Consider the following 19,408-nt stretch of genomic DNA (forward strand, 5'->3'; position numbering starts at 1 on the left):
GTGCTGAAATGTGGGCTGTGGAGACCCCTCACGCAACACGCTGGCCTTTCCTTCGATGAGAATTTGACACTCGGTCCTCATCTAGACCGAAGGGTGGAGTAAACCCCCTCTGAGAAAGGGGTGCTGATGCTGGGAGCTGGAGGGGTGGCAGACGACCGGCAAGGGGGTGGACGAGAAGACACTGCACTCGGGCTGGGAAGGCAGGCAGAGGCGAGCAGGTGGGTTCCTGGAAAGAGGTCCGCAGCCCGTGCGTGGCTGGGAGCTGGCAGAGACGGGAAGGGAGTGAGGCCGCTAGGAAGGGACGGCCAGGCTCAGGGCTACTGCGAAGACCGCAGACTTGACCTGAAGTCAAAGAAGGAGCCCCTTATGGGATCCAAAGAGGAAAATGAGGTGACCTGGGGAACATTTCAGGAGATGGCCTCTGGCCACTTGCACGGAGACTGGACTGGAGGCAGGCAAGGAAGGCCTAGCAGATGGCCCGGTTTGGGGTTTGAGGGGTGAGAAGTGGCCCAAGGTCACTCATCCCCCCACTTACACCCCACATTAACCCCTGTGGGCATTATGATACGGTCATATCATATTGTAAGTGGTAGCCTAATAATCGCCCCATGTCATTTAAAAAAGAAAGTCAATAATCTACCGTAAGAAGGCAAAAGCCTGCAGAGATATTTTAGCAAGATTGAGAACCAGCCACCAATGGCTTTCCCTTTTACTTTCCCTCTTCTTTCAGAATCTGCTGGGATGAAAATGCTTGTGGAGGACATCTAGACGCTGTGATACAAACGACCTTGGACCACAGCACCCCATCCAAAGTGGGCTGGCACTGGTCCCCAGGGAGCCGCTCCAGAGGAGAGAGTGTCTGTGGCTGGAATGGAATCCTCCGAGGCGGCTACAGCGCGGGCTGGTGGACAGGGCCTCTCCTGGTCCTCGGGGCGGGGGCTGGCTGAGAACACTCAGCTGACTTGGTCGTGTATCCCAGGCCCAGGGTGCATGCGTTTTTAGACAAGTCTGTAAGATAGCCTTCTTATGTATTATTATGTACCAGCTACTTTTACAGACTTTGACTGCAAATACCTCCCACAACACCTTCTCATTATGACCTTTTTGAAATAATTATTTTGGGATACAAAGAAAGTGTGGACCAGGAGGCCCTCTGTGAACAAGAGTTCACAGCTGGGCTTCAACATCCCTGAAGGCCTGAATATTATATGCAAAACTGTATGTGTGCCTGTGTGTGTGTGTGTGTGTGTGTGTGTGTGTGTGTGTACACTGGGAAAGGGTCTATAGCTCTCATCAGGTTATCAAAGGGTTCCAGGACTCCAGGGAAGAAATGAAACTGCTCATTACCTAGAATGGACCATATGAAATTAGAAAAACAAGATGTAGCCATCTAGCTGAAAATGACTCACAACTTTTAAGTGGCCATATTAAGTCCATGAGCTGTAAGTATAATACAACCAGAGCTATCTTTTAAGAAACGGAAATGAGTCACGTACCTACCTGCAAAAAAAAAAAAAAAAGAAAGAAACCCTCCCGTGGCATCCCCCGGCCCTTCCCAAGCCATGCAGTCCCACCTATGCCCAGCTCTGCCTCTCCTGGTCTGGCCTGCCTCTAGTATCTTTGCCTGGATCCTTCTTTGCAGGCAGGTTTCTGCATAAGCACACTTCCTTTGTGCCTCCCATCACCTCCAAGTGAAAGCAGCTACTTAGTCAATGTCGCTTCTTGTGGTTTTAATAAACTTCCTGCTACTTGGAGACATCTGCTCTGCTCAGATTACTGATTTGCTTCCCAGTGTGCTGGCTACAGCTGCCCTCCCTCCCCGCCCCCCGGCCCCTGCGCCTGCAGGCTCAGGGCCATAGGAGCCACCCACTCAGGACTCGGTGAACACCCGCTGAGCCCACGACCGAGACTCACCACTGAATTCAGAGAGACTTACTTATGACCTCTGAAGGGTGAAAAATAAACAGACGAGCATAATCTCCATTTTAAGGGTCCCTTTACATAAGATTGCCCTTTCTGAACCCTGAATAATTTTTTTTGGATGATTACTTAGGTAAGATGAAGCCAAGCCCCAAAGTTTTGAAGATCAGATTTAAATCCACTTGGGTGGTTTCACTCTTTGGACTAGAAATCAAGTAAACGTGGTAAGAGACCCAACAGGTGAATGTGACGCTCATCACTAATCTGTAGTTCAAATCCGGGCTCTCTGCTAAGACCTCTCCTTTTCTGAGTTCTTTCCCACTTGCAACACCAGGGAGATTGCTGGGGTTTTGTTCCCTCCTGGATGCTGATGAGGCAAACACGCTTATACAATGCACGTGAGCTTCACTAACGAACAGCACCGTCAGGAAGAACAAGGCGCACTCCCTCCCATCAGATCCTGTGCGTTAATGGACAGCAGTGTTGGGAGGCTGGGCGGGGCGGGGGTGGGGAGCGGGGTCGGGGTGGGGGCGGAGGGATTGAAACAGTTCCTATGTACGAGAATTTCTGCTATCACCAGCACATCATTTCGTGGCAAAGCATTTTAATAACAAACTGGTACCAGGAACACTAAGCTTTAACAGTAGAGCGGTAAGAAAAACTGCTCTAACATATAGGAAAAAAAGATCTGTTGAGAGTAGAATGGATTTTGAAACTGACTAATGTGTAACTCACCGAAGACCATTCGCCACAAGGCCGGATGAGGCCGGGTAAAGGGACCTGCGGAGATAATAATACAAGGTCAGATCAGACGGCTTTCAAACCAAGACCAAAATAAAGATAGTGCGGCTGATTCCCACAGAGTTAGGGAGTTAAAAAAACCCTCTCTACTGTCAAAACTTTTTTCTAGGAAAACTCTGGGAGGTCAAAGTCTAGGTTGAAAGGTTTTATCTACATTGTAAGAACTGTCCCCACAATTGTAACAGGCATGAATTACAACAGAGGCTTTTTTTTTTCCCTTAAAGCTTTGTCTTCAGAATCAGGTGATAATTTCCCACAGACACAATGACAGTGAGTAGGTCACCAGACCAGCCTTTCACTGCATGTAATACTTACTGGATCTTAACAAGAAATTTCACAGCTCCATTCTGGACATCCTGTGTGTGTGTGACAGAGAGAGACAGACAGTCAGACAGACAAGACCGTGATAGACCAACAATAAAAAAGAGAAACACTGTACTTGGAGTGTGTGTGTGTGTATGTGTATATGACAGACAGACAGGACTGTGATGGATCAACAATAAAAGAGAGAAACACCATGCTTGGAGTGTGTATGTGTGTGTGTGTGAGAGAGAGACAGACAGACCAACAAGACTGTGATGGACCACCAATAAAAGAGAGAAACATCGTGCTTGGAGGGGGTGTGTGTGTATGAGAGACACACACACACAGACAAGACTGTGATGGACCAACAATAAAAGGGAGAAACACCATGCTTGGAAAACAAGTGCGATGGGGAGTGACCCTGAGAGCAAACCCTTGGAGCCCGGGAACATGCTGGTGCGGGGGCCTTTGATCCTGACCTCTGGTAACAAAACACCTCTCACCAGTTCAGATACACAGATACAGATTTCACAAAACGGAAGCCAAAATTTCACAGGATGAAACTTACTACACGTGAAACAACAATACGTTGCCTTCTATTTTATCTCATTAAAAAGAAAAAAAAAAGTAACAGAAGATGAATGCAAGTAATCTGGGCCTTGATCCACTAAACTGATTTACCACTAACTGAAGGGTTACAGCTGGCAAATACTGACCACTGTTCTAGAGGGCCCCTGACCTAGTTTGGGGCTGCCCAGGCCTTCCTGCATTTGGAGGATTTCCAGCGGTATGATTCCTTATCTCCGGGAGAGAGGCCAGAACTTGCAGCCCAGCCTTCTTTATAACTGGGTCCCGATCCTATAGCTGCACCTGTGCCAGGGAACGTCAGGGGCTGGGGACAGTAGAGGGAAGTATGCTGAGCGCTGCTTTCCCCGCTCCATCGCTGTGGTCCTGGTGCCAGGGGCAGTGGTGGGAGGCGGCACCCCTCACGCTGGTGAAGACACGCCACAGCAGAGGCGGCTCCATCTAGTATGCACTGCAGACGCAACAGTGGCACAGACTCCGGTCAAGGTTCACTCATGGACCAGGTCTGGGTGACGGGCCAGCTCAGAGGTTAGCCAGGAGGGGCGGGGCCTGGCTTCCTAGCCCTCCCAGGATTCCTCCAGCCAGTTAACATCCTAGAACAGGCTCTTCCATCAGCAGAGTCAGCTTCTGTTGCTTGTGACCTGGAATCCTCTCTGAAGCAAACATTACATTGTAATTTTTATTCTGTAACTCATTCCAAATGGCCTATTTCTTCTTAAAAAGGCTACACTGAAACATACTCTAACTGCTTTCTTTGGATGAACCAAATTCACATGAGGAATACTGGCTCAGATTCTGGGTTTACATGTTGAGAGTTTTGAAGTTAAGATTGTGAGGGACTCTGATTCACCCAAGTGAATATGGTGTCTGAGTTTTGGATGGCAAGCAGCGAGAGCTCAGATACTGAGGAATTTAATAACAGGTTAATAACTCTGTTTGATTTCTGAGTTCTGACAGCAAAGATTCGGATTGCAAGGGATGCCTGTATTCTTTTTAATCAGCTGCTTTTTTTCTCAAAAAAGGCAAAGTGAAGCATAAACCAGAATCCTCTTCCAGGTAACACAACCTGGTTAACTTTATTTGCAAATTATCGGAAAATTGATAGTTACATTTGTCATCTTTTAAGTTAAGTTTCTCCTTCAAATGCTCTTCTTCACGGATGCTAGGTAATAGCTTCACTTGTCACCAGGAATGACTTGTCTTTCAGTAGCAGTCTGGTTTGCAAGCGTTACTCCATCCAAACTACTGAATTAACCTTTCAGACCGAACAGGGGACTCCAGCTTTCTCTATGATTTCCTTTTACAAGGTGAAACTGAATCTATTATTTGGCTTGCAACAGAATTCCATGCCAGATTGACACTTTGAAACCACAGAGTGTTATTCTCAAGAGCACTCCTGACTCTTAACAGTCAGCAGTGTTTTCCTTAACCCTTACTGGGTAGCAGGCCGGGGGATGAGACACACCACCCCTTAGTCCTCCTGGCAGGTGATGCAAGGATCACCATCGTTCCCTTTCTACAGATAAAGGCATCAGGGCATAAGGAACTCACTCACGGCCACACCTCTCCAGGACTCCACTTCAGGTTTGCAGAATTCATGGTACCGTTCCATCAACTGTCAGAACTGGGCCAGCTCGGGAGACCGGGGCTGGGGAGGAGGCACAGAGTGGAGGGTCTGAGCCAGGACTGTCTCGGGGCCAGGAAAGGGGCAGAGAGAAACAAGCTAGTGAATGGAGCTTAGCGCTGCTTCGATGTGGAACTGATAAGGTCTGGAAAGATGGGAAGGATGAGAGGGCAGGGAACTGATACAAGACCCCGCACACTGACCAGCAGAAAGGCCTCCAAAGTTATCGTCAGCCTGTGGTTACTCTACGAGTGGCCTTCTGAAAGCAGAACTCAGCCCCTTCTTCTGGCTAACCCGTAAGGAGGACAATTTCAGAGTAAGTAAGAGGATAGGGGTGGTTGAGGAATGCAGGGTTGATGGGGCCTTAAGCTCTCTGCAACCCAACATGCAACTGCTTCAGCACAAGACTTATGTCTCTCTGTCTGGCTGTCATTCCTGATACAGACATGTCCCAGGGCCTGGAAAGAGAATGTCCATCTTACTGCACTGCAGTTCGGTTTTTTAAAGCCTTATCTTGATTTACGGCTATGGAATTTTTCCCTCTGTTCTCCAATATCCCACCTATATACCATAATATTACATCATAAATGTTTCTCATAAAATACGATTTTAAAAACTGCCCTTTCTTCCTTGCATTGATCTGAGGAAAACTTCAGAAATCTGATGCGGGGGAGTCTCAGAAGAGAAACAGAGGAGCCCCAAGGAGCTCTGTCCTGAACTAGGTGGGCGGGAATAGACCACCAGGGCCTTTTACCTACAAAAGGTGAGATATAAGGCCAGCCTGGAATGTTAGGTGATCTTTCAGGAGCTAACTTTAAACCAGGCCTTATTTCAGTTGTCCAATACCCCCTCTTCTTTCTAAGAAGAAATTCTGAATGCTTTCGTGTAGTATTTTCAGAAGTAGATGCCAGCAGTATGACTCACAAACAGTAGACTCTTCACTATCAGAGACAGTAATATTGCTAAAAATACTATTTTGCCTTTTAAAAGATGGAGGATGAGGCTGGCGGTTTCCTATAGGATGGATGAGCCTTGATACTTACACTCATTGGTGTTCACGCACACTTGGCTACGCCAATCAGGTCACCTCTAAAACCACACCTCCTCCAGCATCCACCTGCCCAGGTGGGCAGAGCCATCCTGGATCCTTCACCTCATCCCAATACCTGCCCACAGATCTCACCCCCCCACAAACTATTTTCTCGGTGGTCTTCCTCTGCTCAGTGTTACGGCCAGGACACCCAGGAGGGGTGGCCCATCTCATGGCCGGGGGCGGTGGAGGGGGAGGTGGCAGGACTTCTTGTCTATACTTTATTTCTGATTTCGTAAAAGCTGCCTGGAAAAGTCTGGGTCCTCAGTTCAATTATGCAGGAGAGACGGGGCAGGCGTCTCGGGGTGGTGATGGAGAAACCAGTGCTGGTTTGATTTAGGAAGGTGGTTTTCGCACAAGACACATTATGAAATCTACATGTTTTACTTTCTTATCAGTCCCTATGACTGGAATACCTCATTTTCAATCAGATATTAAGAGCCAGTTTGATTTCAAAAGAAAACAGAAACCAAACATCTTTGCCACCGGAGAGCACGCGTTTAAAACACTTCCTCGGAAATCAAAACATAAGATCACAGCTTGAATTGCCAGCAACCTATGGTCACATCCACGAACATCTGAGCTCCACGAACCAACCCGAGGGAGCGAGAATCCTTTTAACCCAAGTTAGAAGCTGCCTTTCCAGCAGCGGAAGGACTGTGCCTGGGAGCCTCGCAATCTGCCTTCTCTCTTTATTATCTCGTTTTCAGCTTTATCGGGTGTAATTGACAAAGGAAATTGCAAGATATTTGATTAGTACTAGTTTAAAGTTTAAATTCCTCTAGGAAAAACCCTGAAAAGGTGGGGAAAAAAACGATCTCTCAGCAAATTTCAAACCTAAGAAATAATTTTTCTATCAAAAAAAACAAAAAACAAAAAAAGGCGTGGGGCAGAAGACAGAGAATGGGGGGAGATTATACCATTTTTTCCTTCTTTCAATTTAGGAGACAATGAATCTTCTGGATCGCCTTTATGCCTCAAGGAGATGTGATTCGCACTATCTAAGCTCAGAGAAATCAGATGAGGACAAATAGAAGGGTAAACTCGGAAAAATCAAGACATCCTAGAGATCTCACCCTCTTCAAAATACCCTGAAGAAGAGCTCAACGGTGCTCCTCTTGCATATGAGAAGAGGACAAGAGAGGGCTAATTCTGTGAACTTCTTTCCTGACAGATTCATTACTTAATTCACCACGTATCTGTTGAGAAGACCACCGTGGGCTGGGCAACGGGGGCCCAGGATAAGGCTGGGGTGGCTGGGGTCGGGTAGGGTGGAAGGGGAGGAGCGTAAAGGAGGCCCTCTGAAGTTGGAAAGGCACACAGAAGTCACCTGTTGAAAGGAATCTCACAGCCAGCTGGAGAGGCAGCGGGTTTCTAAATTTCACTCCGGTGACCGTGACACGGTTATAATTACACTCCAATGCCACAGTGGCATAGTTAAAATTACACTTCCATGGGAGGGCCAGTTGCTCTAAGGAGGTGGAGGCAGTATTTAAAATGTTTTCTTCAAGGAAACCAGAAGAGAGAGAATGGGAGAAAAGGTGACAGAAAAGAAGTGGGTATAGGTAACACACCCTCTCCCTCCCGGGTCTCCCCCTGGGGTGTCTCTCCTTGTGCGTTTATCAAATGCAAGGAAGGAACTCTGGAACCCACCCCGTCACTCTGTCGACTGTCAAATGAAAAAGTTTGCCTGAGTCTCCTCCACTCCTCCTCCATGAACCCCAGCGGTAAATTCTAAGCTGATGGAGGCAATCCTGGTTCTCTTCCACTCTTCCAGCCAGCGGAGATCTACAGGAGATCTATGAATGTGCCTGGGAGGTCCTCCAACCACCAAATGCCTGTCCTCAGGTCAGCCAGGGGCAGAGTTGGGTGGGGCCTAAGCCTAACCAAAGTAGATGGGGGGCACGTGCGCTGCAGGCTTTCTAGAAAAGCCCTCTTCGCTCTAAGATTCAGGGGAAGACAGGCCCCTCTGCAGCTGGACACCGCCCACAGCCGCACGCCAGCAGGGCCGCAGCTGTCCCAAGGCCACAAGACAGGCAGAGAGCCCGGGTCTTCACGTGTCACCGAGCTGCTCAATTAGCCAACCCTAAACCACTCTCTCGCAGAACCTCTCGTGGATGCAAGAAAGCAAACGTTTTATTTATTCTTTAAGCCACTTTGAAAGACATCTCCTATTATTTGAGGCCAAAAGCATACCAGCTGTTATAGACCTTATGGAGAAAGTCAAGGGTCTTTGTCATCTGGACTCTGTTCCAGAAGAACCACAGGGCCCCCTCCTGTAGGAGCAGACCAGTCCTGGCACACAGAGAGCATACGTGAACGTGATCACACACACAAGACATAGGGAGATAACCAAATTCAGGCTGACGCGTAAACATTTAGGGCAACCTTTACTAGGTCAAGGAGAAATGCATGTGACTCTGCCAAAACAGAGCCATTCTGGGAATGCCATCCACTGTGGGCACTTCCCCAAAACTGCCTTTCAAGGAGAAGGCAGACGCTGGGCTCCGTTCCTCCCATTCATTCCAATACTTAATTCGAGAATTTGCGCCAAGGGTGGGGAGAGTGGAAGACGAGGTGGCAAGACTGGAATGGGAAGAGGCAGGTCCACACCACTCAGAGAAATGGAGTTTCATCCATCCAGTGGAACAGCTCCCACAAAGGCTGGCATCTGAATGCCAGCTGGGGGTGGGGGCCAGTCACATGCCAGGGGGGACCCTTTCCCAGGAGGGCCAACCAGGTCCCCAGTCCCATCAACTCCATGCCACCTCCTGATTCAAAAAAATATTCAAGGACAGCATTCTTTAATGTGGAAACTTATGGTTTTACTGATCTGACGTAGAGTAACTGGCTCTTTAGAGAACAAGGCAGACAATAGTGGCCTCGCTCAGTACACGTGGCTGCGAGACAGTCCCTCCAAGCACGGCTTCCCTGACATCCTAACCCTTCTTGCGCAGAATTCTGAAGGTCTCTGTCCTTTTTGTGGGCGAAGGGTCTGATCACCAGAGAAGGAAAGGCACAGCCTCCCCGCTGCGGACGTGGAGTCCAAGCATCCCAGACACAGGCCAACCGAGGCCCTGAGACAGTGCTCCTGGGAGAAAGAAGAGCCAGTGACTGGCAGAGAGAAGGAGAAACAGAGAGAGAGACACACACAGGAGACAGAGACGAGGCACCCCATGATGGGCCGCGTGTGAGACAAGACCAGGGCTCTGCTGAGCACAGGACCGTGCAGGGCTGGGCCCTAACCCCAGGCTGGCGGCAGCGGCTGAGGGCGGTCCAGGAGTGACTGGCCAGCCTTGGGATCAGCCGTAAACCAAGCAGGACCCTGTGGGTCCTCCCTGCTTTGCGTGTTATCACACGGTCAGGGGAGCCAGGGAAAGCATGAAAACAAACAGCCTTTATCTTTCCAAAAGGGAAAACAGAAGCCCAGGCCCACCATGAGAGACTGAACCGGTGACGCGGACATTGAAGACGACAGGTCTTCACGAGGGAAAAGAGCAGAAAGCATTCGAAATGTCACATCCGACAGATGCAGTCCCCACCGTCCAGGGCTTTGGGGACCTTAAGGAAAGCACCACAGCCCCAGTGCCTGCTGGAGTCCCCCAGCAGGGAAGGCTCTAAAATCGCAGCTATGGAGGGCTGAGTCTGGGAATCCCTAAACTTCCAGCACAGCTCTTAGAATTAGCAAGCCTAAATGTTTCTAAAAAAGCAGAAAAGAAACCTGCGAAGCTGTGAAAAAACACGCAGGAATTAACACCCAGCCAAGGAGAACAGGAGGCTGGGGGAACAGACACATCTCTGGATTGATTAGTTTCCTGAGCACATACTGTGTTCTCACTGACTGATTTAAAATAAAAATTAGAAGAAAAAGAAAAAAAAGATGGTGGGGGACAAATGAGATAAGAAACAGGAAAAGAGGGTACAGACCAACAGCGGTCCTGGCATCACACGATGGCTGGGAAGTAAGCCACTGGTCTACACACGACACAGCAGGCAGGGGCTGAGGGAGTGTCAGGAGCCACCAGCTGAACTGTCACCTGTTCATCTTCCCTTGGGGCTCAGGCACCCGGAGACCTTGTGTTGGCAGCAAACCCAAGATGCAGTTTACTATCTACTCTGGGCTATATTCTTAGGCCACCTTTGTTAAGACCAGGTTCCAGAGCTCAGGGGGACCACCACTGTGTAGAAAATGCTCGATGCCCCAAGTGGCCACTTAAGCTGCACGACGGCACAGCGCCCTTGAAAGAGAGGATGGGCTCCGTGAAGTCCAAGCTGTCCCTAAACCTAAACTCTTGAGATGTTGTGTGCTGGGGCCTACATGCGTGCTAAGTCGCTTCAGTCATGTCTGACTCTTTGTGGCCCTTTGGACTGCAGCCCACCAGGCTCCTCTCTCCATGGGGATTCTCCAGGCAAGAATACTGATATGGGTTGCCATGACCTCCTCCAGGGGATCTTCCTGACCCAGGGATCAAATTAGAGTCTCTTATGTCTCCTTCATTGGCAGGCAGGTTCTTTGCCACTAATGCCACCTGCGAAGCCCTTGTGTGTTGAAAGCGGGAGGAAAAAGAAAGTAAGACAAATAATTTGAGAAGCTGTTCAACACTGGGGATGTTTCCTAGGATGTAGATATCACAGCTGGGCCAATTCCCCTTCATTCCATGACCTATCTGTATCCTGAACATCTTCTCTCCATGCTGCAATCACTATGTATTTAAAGAACTTTCACCACCAAGGAAAGGCCAAATCATGTTTGGTCATTATCCACGTAACGTATGCAGGTGTTGTGGACGGAAGGTTTGCATCCCCCCAAATTCACATGTTGAAATTCTAACCCTGAAGGTGAAGACGGCTGGCCTTTCTGGATCCTTCAGGGCCAAACCACAGAGCTACTTGACTGTGAACATTTGCTATCCTTTAGACATAGGAAGAGGGACCCCAAGGTGGCTCAGAGATCATCCATCAGGGCCATGGAGGGGACAGGAGCAGGATGGCCTCCACCTTGGTTTCAAAGGGCGAGACCGATGCCCAGTAGGGCTGGGGAGAAGAGTCTGCTGGAGTCTCGGGGATTCAACCCCGACTGGGCAAGCTGCGGGGGCAGACCGCTGCCCCAGGGGGGTCTGGACGGCAGAGCGTCAAGTCCAGGAGGATTATTCTCAAACCCTGAAATCTCAGTTTGCCTTCCTAAGTTTTGGCCTAGAATTTGTCCCCCCTTCCTTCCTCCCAGTCTCTTCTTTTGGGACTGGCAGTGTCTGCTCTGCGCCTAGCTGGCTCTCGTATTCTGTAAGCACGGAGCTTGCTTGGCTTGACAGGTTCACAGCTGCTACAGGATGAAATCTTCTGTGTAAGCCACTGAGTCCACGGTATTCTATCACAGCAGCCTACACTAAGACACAGGTTTTCATATCTTGAAAGGTTTTCACTAAAAACACAAAAATAAGAGTAAAAATCTAAAAGCTTGAGGGGTTGGAGAACTAGACTCAGCTGCCAAATAACTTGGTCATCTAGAATTATCCACTCCCCGAAGGATTCAGAATCATGGTTTTACTGGTTGGATTATTACGATACCAGCAGAACCCACAAAATTACAGAACAGGGAATTCCTTGGTGGTCCAGGGGCTAAGATTCCACGGTTCCAATGCCGAGGGCCCAGGTTCAATCTCCGTTCGGGGAACTAGATTCCCACATGTCGAAACTAAGAGTTTGAAAGGTACAACTAAAAATTCTGCATGCCCCAACTAAGACTCAGCACACACAAATAAATATAAAAAATGTGGAAAAAGAAAATGCTCATGAAAAGAAATAATAATACAGAACAAAATTCCACTGGCAGCATTTTGCAAAACCTGGAAGACTTGCCATTATTACACAGTAAGACCCCTACATATGGACCTTCAAGTTGTAAACATTCAACGGTGCGAACGTGCATTTGTGTGTCCAATCACACAAGTTAGTTCGCACATCTGGTGTGCACTCTCACGTGTGTGCATCCTCTACAAGTGCTTGTGCTTTTGTGTACTTTGCTGTATAGAGTGGGCTTCCCTCAGAGCTCAGTTGGCAAAGACTCTGCCTGCAACGCAGGAGACCCTGGTTCGATTCCTGAGTGGGGAAGATCCGCTGGAGAAGGGATAGGCTACCCACTCCAGTCTCCTTGGGCTTCCCTTGTGGCTCAGGTGGTAAAGAATCGCCTGCAACGTTGGGAGACCCCGGTTCAATCCCTGGGTTGGGAAGACACCCTGGAGAAGGGAAAGGCTACCCACTCCAGCCTTCTGGCCTGGAGAATGCCATGGACTACACAGTCCATGGGGTCACGAAGAGTCAGACAGGACTGAGCAACTTTCACTTTCACTTTCCTTTCACTTTCATGGTATAGAGTACAGCGGTCCAGTGTCTTTATTTCAAGCCCAAGCTGTCCAGAACCCCGGTATAGCTGGTGCGACTGCACTTCTCAGGCTCCCTTCGGGGCTCAGATGGTCAAGAATTTGCTCAGATGGTAAAGAATTTGACCAGGTTCAATCCCTGGGTCAGGAAGATCCCCTGGAGAAGGGCGTGGCAGCCCACTCCAGAATTCCAGCCTGGAGAATTCCATGGACAGGGGAGCCTGGAGAGCTATAGTCCATGGGATTGCAAAGGGTCGGACACGACTGAGCGACTAACACACCGTACTTTTCAAAGTACTGTACTCTGAGACCAACAATGCTTTATCTTTTGGGTTTGTTTTTTTAAATATGTTATTTGTGTGAATAACACAAATAACAAATAATAAATCTATTATAGCAATGTACTATGTGGCCGAATGTATTAGTTGGATACCCAACGTTGTTGAATTTATGAACAAACTGGACATACGAATGCATTCTGGAACAGAACTCGTATGCAGGGGACTTTCTTGAGTACTGTGATCTATAAGAAGCAAGTATTTGATCTTTGTCCCCTTTCTGGAACTGAGTTCTAAACTCCAGGAATTTCCTAAGTGTAAGAGTCTTTTGTTACCTTAATGAAGCGGCTCAGGAAGGAGGCCAGTGGAGCCAATAAGGTGATTAGAGATAGGAACCCTTCAGTCCTGCCCTGACCTCTGGCGATGGGGGAGGGGCTGGCGGGCAAATCAATTACCAATGGGCAACGGTCTAGTCGAGGCTATGGTTTTTCCAGTAGTCATGTATGCAGATGACATCACCCTTATGGCAGAAAGTGAAGAGGAGCTAAAAAGCCTCTTGATGAAAGTGAAAGAGGAGAGTGAAAAAGTTGGCTTAAAGCTCAACATTCAGAAAACGAAGATCATGGCATCTGGTCCCATCACTTCATGGGAAATAGTTGGGGAAACAGTGGAAACAGTGTCAGACTTTATTTTGGGGGGCTCCAAAATCACTGCAGATGGTGACTGCAGCCATGAAATTAAAAGACGCTTACTCCTTGGAAGAAAAGTTATGACCAACCTAGATAGCATAGTCAAGAGCAGAGACATTACTTTGCCGACTAAGGTCCGCCTAGTCAAGGCTATGGTTTTTCCTGTGGTCATGTATGGATGTGAGAGTTGGACTGTGAAGAAGGCTGAGCGCCGAAGAATTGATGCTTTTGAACTGCGGTGTTGGAGAAGACTCTTGAGAGTCCCTTGGACTGCAAGGAGATCCAACCAGTCCATTCTGAAGGAGATCAACCCTGGGATTTCTTTGGAAGGAATGATGCTAAAGCTGAAGCTCCAGTACTTTGGCCACCTCATGCTAAGAGTTGACTCATTGGAAAAGACTTTGATGCTGGGAGAGATTGGGGGCAGGAGGAGAATGGGATGACCCACGATGAGATGGCTGGATGGCATCACGGACTCGATGGACGTGAGTCTGAGTGAACTCCGGGAGATGGTGATGGACAGGGAGGCCTGGCGTGCTGCGATTCATGGGGTCGCAAAGAGTCGGACACGACTGAGCGACTGAACTGAACTGAACTGAAAGATTTAATCAGTCATTACCAACGTGATGAAACCTAAAAGGATAGAGCTCAGAAAGCTTCTGGGTTGGTGAGCACGTGGAAATCTGGTGCAAATGGCGCCCCGAGAAAGCAAGGAAAAGGCTCCCCCCTTTCCACCAAGCATCTCTACATCTGGCTGTCGGTTAATATTCTCAGTTATCTGAGAGTAAACTGGTCTCCGGAGCTGTTCTAGCAAATTAATCACACCTGAAGAGGAGGTCAAGGGAACCTCTGATCTTCAGGCATTGGGTCAGAGGCACAGGGGACACCCTGGACTTGTGACTGGCATCTCAGTGGAGGCAGGAGCAGCTGGTTGGAACTTAACCTGCGGAATCCAATCTATCCCCAGGCAGACAGTGTCAAATTGAGTAGAACTGCAGGATGCCCAGCTGATGTTCAGCAATGGACACCACCCCTCCATACCCACACACACAATGGAATTGGTATTGGAATCCTATCACCAGGGTGCAGCTCCAGGTAGCATTGGTAACGTTCATAAGGAGCTCAGTATATTATAGATCATACTCTACTGAATAGATAGGAGGATGGAGAAGAAGCACATCTTAAATCATGATATTTAAAACCTGAGCAGGGCTCATGGAGCACAACTGGCGAAAAAAGACGGCAACAGTTACAAAATACCCTGAATGTTAAAGAAACAGGATACAAAAAGTGAATATTTAGAAAATCACCTGCAGAGAATAAGTAAAGAATATTCCAGGGAGGAAGTACTGAAGCAGAATAAAAAAATAATAATATAACTTGTTAGCGACCATTCAGAGGAAAGGGGTGAATCTTAAGTGTGGCAGAATATGAAATTATAGTTTTTAAACCAAGGCTTTTGCCTCACTCCATAACACTGAAAGAGGAAAATGTCACAATAATCATTTTTTTTAACCTGATAATGGAAATTCATATCCCAGAAAAGTTTCCAGTTAAAGACAGCAAGTTATTTAAGTAATATTCATTAAAGCACTGACCCCATCCTTAGCAAAAAGGAGTAAATGAGCAGTAACTGCGTATTTTACAACTTGGCTGATAATACCAAAAACAGTAAGAAGAACAACAGTTGACATTCACCGAGCGCTTATGATTCGTCAGCCACTGTTCAGAGTATTTTATGGTATTAATTCAGTTTACTGCTACCGCTGTACTTCTCTCCATTTCAGACAGAAATGTCTTAAAGGAGGACAGAGGAGACAGAGCTAGGAATGGGCAGTCTGCCTCCAGAGCCTGCTCCCCGAGTCACCACGCAACGTTCAGATTCTTTTTTTTAATTCCACCCTCTAGTTTCATCTTCTAGATGACATGCATCTCAAAAATACCAACAAGGACACAACGGAGGGGAGAAATGTGATAAAGCATTACATCACTTACCATTGGGGAAAGCTAATACACTGATGATAAGAAAGAAGAAAATTACAGAGAGGATGCCCCTCCAGATGTTGTCTTCTGGGACAGAGTCATCCCTGAAAACAGAAAAGGAACACTGAGTGTTATTTTTGAATCTACAGTCAGTCTAGAAGGAGTACGAGCTCCATGTCCTAAAACCCTGGGGATTGCTAACTTTATTTTGCTGAGCTAAGCCATTACATTCACTATTTACTATTCACTATGGTATTTCCTCGGAGAAGGCAATGGCACCCCACTCCAGTACTCTTGCCTGGAAAATCCCATGGATGGAGGAGCCTGGTAGGCTGCAGTCCATGAGGTCGCACAGAGTCAGACATGACTGAACAACTTCACTTTCACTTTTCACTTTCATGCACTGGAGAAGGAAATGGCAACCCAGTCCAGGGACAGGGGAGCCTGGTGGGCTGCTGTCTATGGGGTCGCACAGAGTCAGACACGACTGAAGCGACTCAGCAGCAGCAGCAGTATGGTATTTCCTAAAATAGTACATCTCTCATAGTAAAGTCCAGTTCTTATGATAAAAGCATTGTCAACCTTACACCCCAACACATGTTCTACGCAGACAAGCATTTGAGAATCATCATTCTTTTACAAAGGGGCTTCCCAAGTGGCTCAGTGGTAAAGAATCCACCTGTCAATGCAGGAGACGCTGGAGACACGTGATCAATCCTTGGATCAGGAAGATCCTCTAGAGAAGGAAATGGCAACTTGCACCATTCTTGCCTGGGAAATCCCACAGACAGAGGAGCCTGGTGGGCTACACAGTCCATGGGGTCTGAGAGACTCAGACTTGACTGAGCACACACACACACAAAGATGACCTTCACTACAGAAGCTGTGGCGGAAAACTGTTCAGGAATCAGAAAGGAAGCATAAGATTATGAAACCTGCACGCCCCAGAGCCCATGTTCCACAACAGAAGCCACTGCAACGGGGAAACCCAAGCACCACAACTAGAGAGTGGCCCTCGTTTGTCGCAACTGGAGAAAAGCCCACACGAAGACCCAGCACAGCCAAAAATAAATTAAATAAAAATTATCTCAAAAAACAAGGAGAAAGGACACGAGGCAATGAAATTATGTAGTCACATGTCAAATATGGGCGGTTGGCTATCCAAGGGATGAACAAAACGGGGCAGTGGAACGCCACCAGAAAGCACTAGTAAAAAATGTTACAGGAAAAATAAAGAGGAAACAAAAGACCAGAGTTAAACTTGTATCTAAATTCTAAACATAAGAATTGTAAAGAAGGAGACAAGCTGCTCCGCCCTGCTCCAGCCTGGTCATTCCTCATGTGTTACTGTGTAGAACTCCTCCATAACCCCAGTAAACAGAAATGATTACATCTGTTGGTTTATATGTTATCTGTCTTCTCTGCAGAAAGTAAACTCCTAAAGGCAGGGAATTATTCACACCTGTATCCACAGAGCCTGGGGACACAGAAGGCCCTCATTATATTTCTGGACTGATTATTATGGAAGAAAACTTACTGTTTTACAATGAAGTAAAATTCCCCAAAGGCTTCCCTGGTGGCTCAGTTGTAAAGAATCCACCTGCCAACATAGGCGATACAGGTCCAATTCCTGGGTTGGAAAGATCCCTGGAGAAGGAAATGATAACCCACTCCAGCATTCCTGCCTGGGAAATCCCATGGACAGAGGAGCCTGGTGGGCTACAGTACAGGGCTGCAAAAGAGTCTGACATGATTTAGCGACTAAACAACAAAAATCCCCAAAATGGAAGTTTTCTTACCATTGACGGTGAAAATGTTAGGTTTTAACAGTTTACATTAACAAAGAAGATTCTAGTAACATATCTGGGGCTCAGAGAAGCAAACAAAAGTAGGAAAACAGAAAAACAACTGGAAGATTTTCTGAAGGATTGATAATTTTCGAGACGCTTGGGAGAGGGAAGTTCAGTGTTCCAGTTTAGAAAGAAGTAGGATAAGTAAGAGAAAATATGAGAAGAAACACAATGGAATGGCATAGTTTCGAGATGATGAAACTGGTTGCAATACATTTAAAAATGATCAAAGAAACTGGGTTTATCTGGAGGAGGACTGTCTACAGTGAAAGTTTTCAAAAGACAAATGTTAAATGAAGATTGAATGTTACTAAAAGAAGAAGGTCAAAAAAGAATCTTAGAAGAAAACCAAGTTTGCATAAAAAAAAAAGATCTTGAGTATGAGAATACGCACATGAAAAGGTATGGGATGAAGCAATTATTACCTCAGTAAGGACTGAGTCCTGGGTGGTGGTTTAAAAGTGTTAACTTAAGTACCAACTCCTGTTTAGACCGTGAAGTTTCTGCACCCCATGAAGTTATTTCCAGAGTTATGACAAGACTGGACATAAGGTTCTGAAATAAGATGTCATACAGGTCTTAAATGTTTCCTAGACCATCACATAGCCAAACAGCACTGAACTCATCCTAGACAAACAACACTTGGTGGTTAGATTCAGAAATCTGATTACAAAACCATTCTTTACAGTAGGATAGACTTCTTGTAGCAAAGTGCAATCTTATTTTAATAGTCATCCTAACAATTCCACATTTGCCCAGAGGTTATAAACACAACTTTAAAATGCCAGGCTGATCATCCTAGGGCACTTGCCATGCCCTTTGGCTTATGTAGGGGAGCACTGTATCCAACTCCCAGGAACATTAGCTTTTACTGAAGAATGGCTACACACAGCGGGGGCGGGGACAGAACGTCCTCATTCAGACCAAGTCACACTACTGATACTGCTAACGACGACAGCCAGGGTAACAGGTCCTGTCTATCAAGGCTCTGCTGTGCGTCAGGCACTGAACAGGCAGTTTCTACACGTTATCTCTAATTGTCACAATCCATCTGCAATATGGGCTGTTATCAACCACATCTTACAGATGAGGTAACAAAGGTCACATAGGTTCAGTAACTTTCTCAAGATTGTGGAGCTAAGAAGTTGCAGAGCCAGCTTCCAAACCAGGCCTGCTAGACTCTGAAGATAGTGATCTTTCCCCTTTGCCAAACTGCCTTATGAAAACTTACCTGTCATCCTAAATCCCACTCATCGGATTGACTCATCGGAGATGCACAGGGATGGTATACGAGAGGTGGACTGGGCATGCAATTGGTAAGTCACAAAATAAAAGCGAGGCTAAAATGAGCAACTGTGGCCGAGTAAAAGAAGATAGAGCCTCATAACTCATGCCTCGTACCAAAATACATTCTAGATGACTCAAACAACTAAAACTAAAAACAAAACAAAATTCTAGAAAAAAAATGATGGTAGAACAAAAAAAAAACCTATGCTGCTGCGGCTAAGTCGCTTCAGTTGTGTCGGACTCTGTGCGACCCCATGGACAGCAGCCCACCAGGCTCTCCTGTCCCTGGGATCCTCCAGGCAAGAACACTGGAGTGGGCTGCCATTTCCTTCTCCAATGCATGACAGTGAAAAGTGAAGGACACCACAACCTCAGGGTGGGGAAGGCCTTTCTAAAGCCTGATACAAACCCCTGAAGTCACAAAGGAGAAAGCTGACAAATTTCCATGACAAAGAAATCAGTAACAAAGTCCAAGGAAAAGTGATAGGTAAACTTGGAAAAAATATTTGCAACTCATATGAAGGCAAAGGGTTAACTCGCCTAATTACAAAGCTCTCCCTACCAAATCAATTAACAGAAAGAACAACAAATGGACAGAGAAAAACAAATAGAAAAGTGGAC

The 19,408-nt window shown here is 47.0% G+C and overlaps 1 protein-coding gene across 1 annotated transcript in view; it reads right to left on the reverse strand.

The window, feature by feature from the left end:
• Window positions 1-19,408, reverse strand: part of PTDSS1 (phosphatidylserine synthase 1) — a 70,773-nt gene that overhangs the window by 40,156 nt on the left and 11,209 nt on the right. Inside the window, exons 2-3 of the mRNA XM_069600572.1 lie at window positions 15,663-15,754; window positions 2,656-2,700 (exon numbers count right to left, since the gene is read on the reverse strand). Of these exons, the coding sequence (XP_069456673.1) occupies window positions 2,656-2,700; window positions 15,663-15,754 (137 nt within the window). The remainder of the gene's footprint in view (window positions 1-2,655; window positions 2,701-15,662; window positions 15,755-19,408) is intronic.

The sequence above is a fragment of the Ovis canadensis genome, chromosome 9, assembly GCF_042477335.2.
Source record: "Ovis canadensis isolate MfBH-ARS-UI-01 breed Bighorn chromosome 9, ARS-UI_OviCan_v2, whole genome shotgun sequence".
Taxonomy (NCBI): Eukaryota; Metazoa; Chordata; class Mammalia; order Artiodactyla; family Bovidae; genus Ovis; species Ovis canadensis.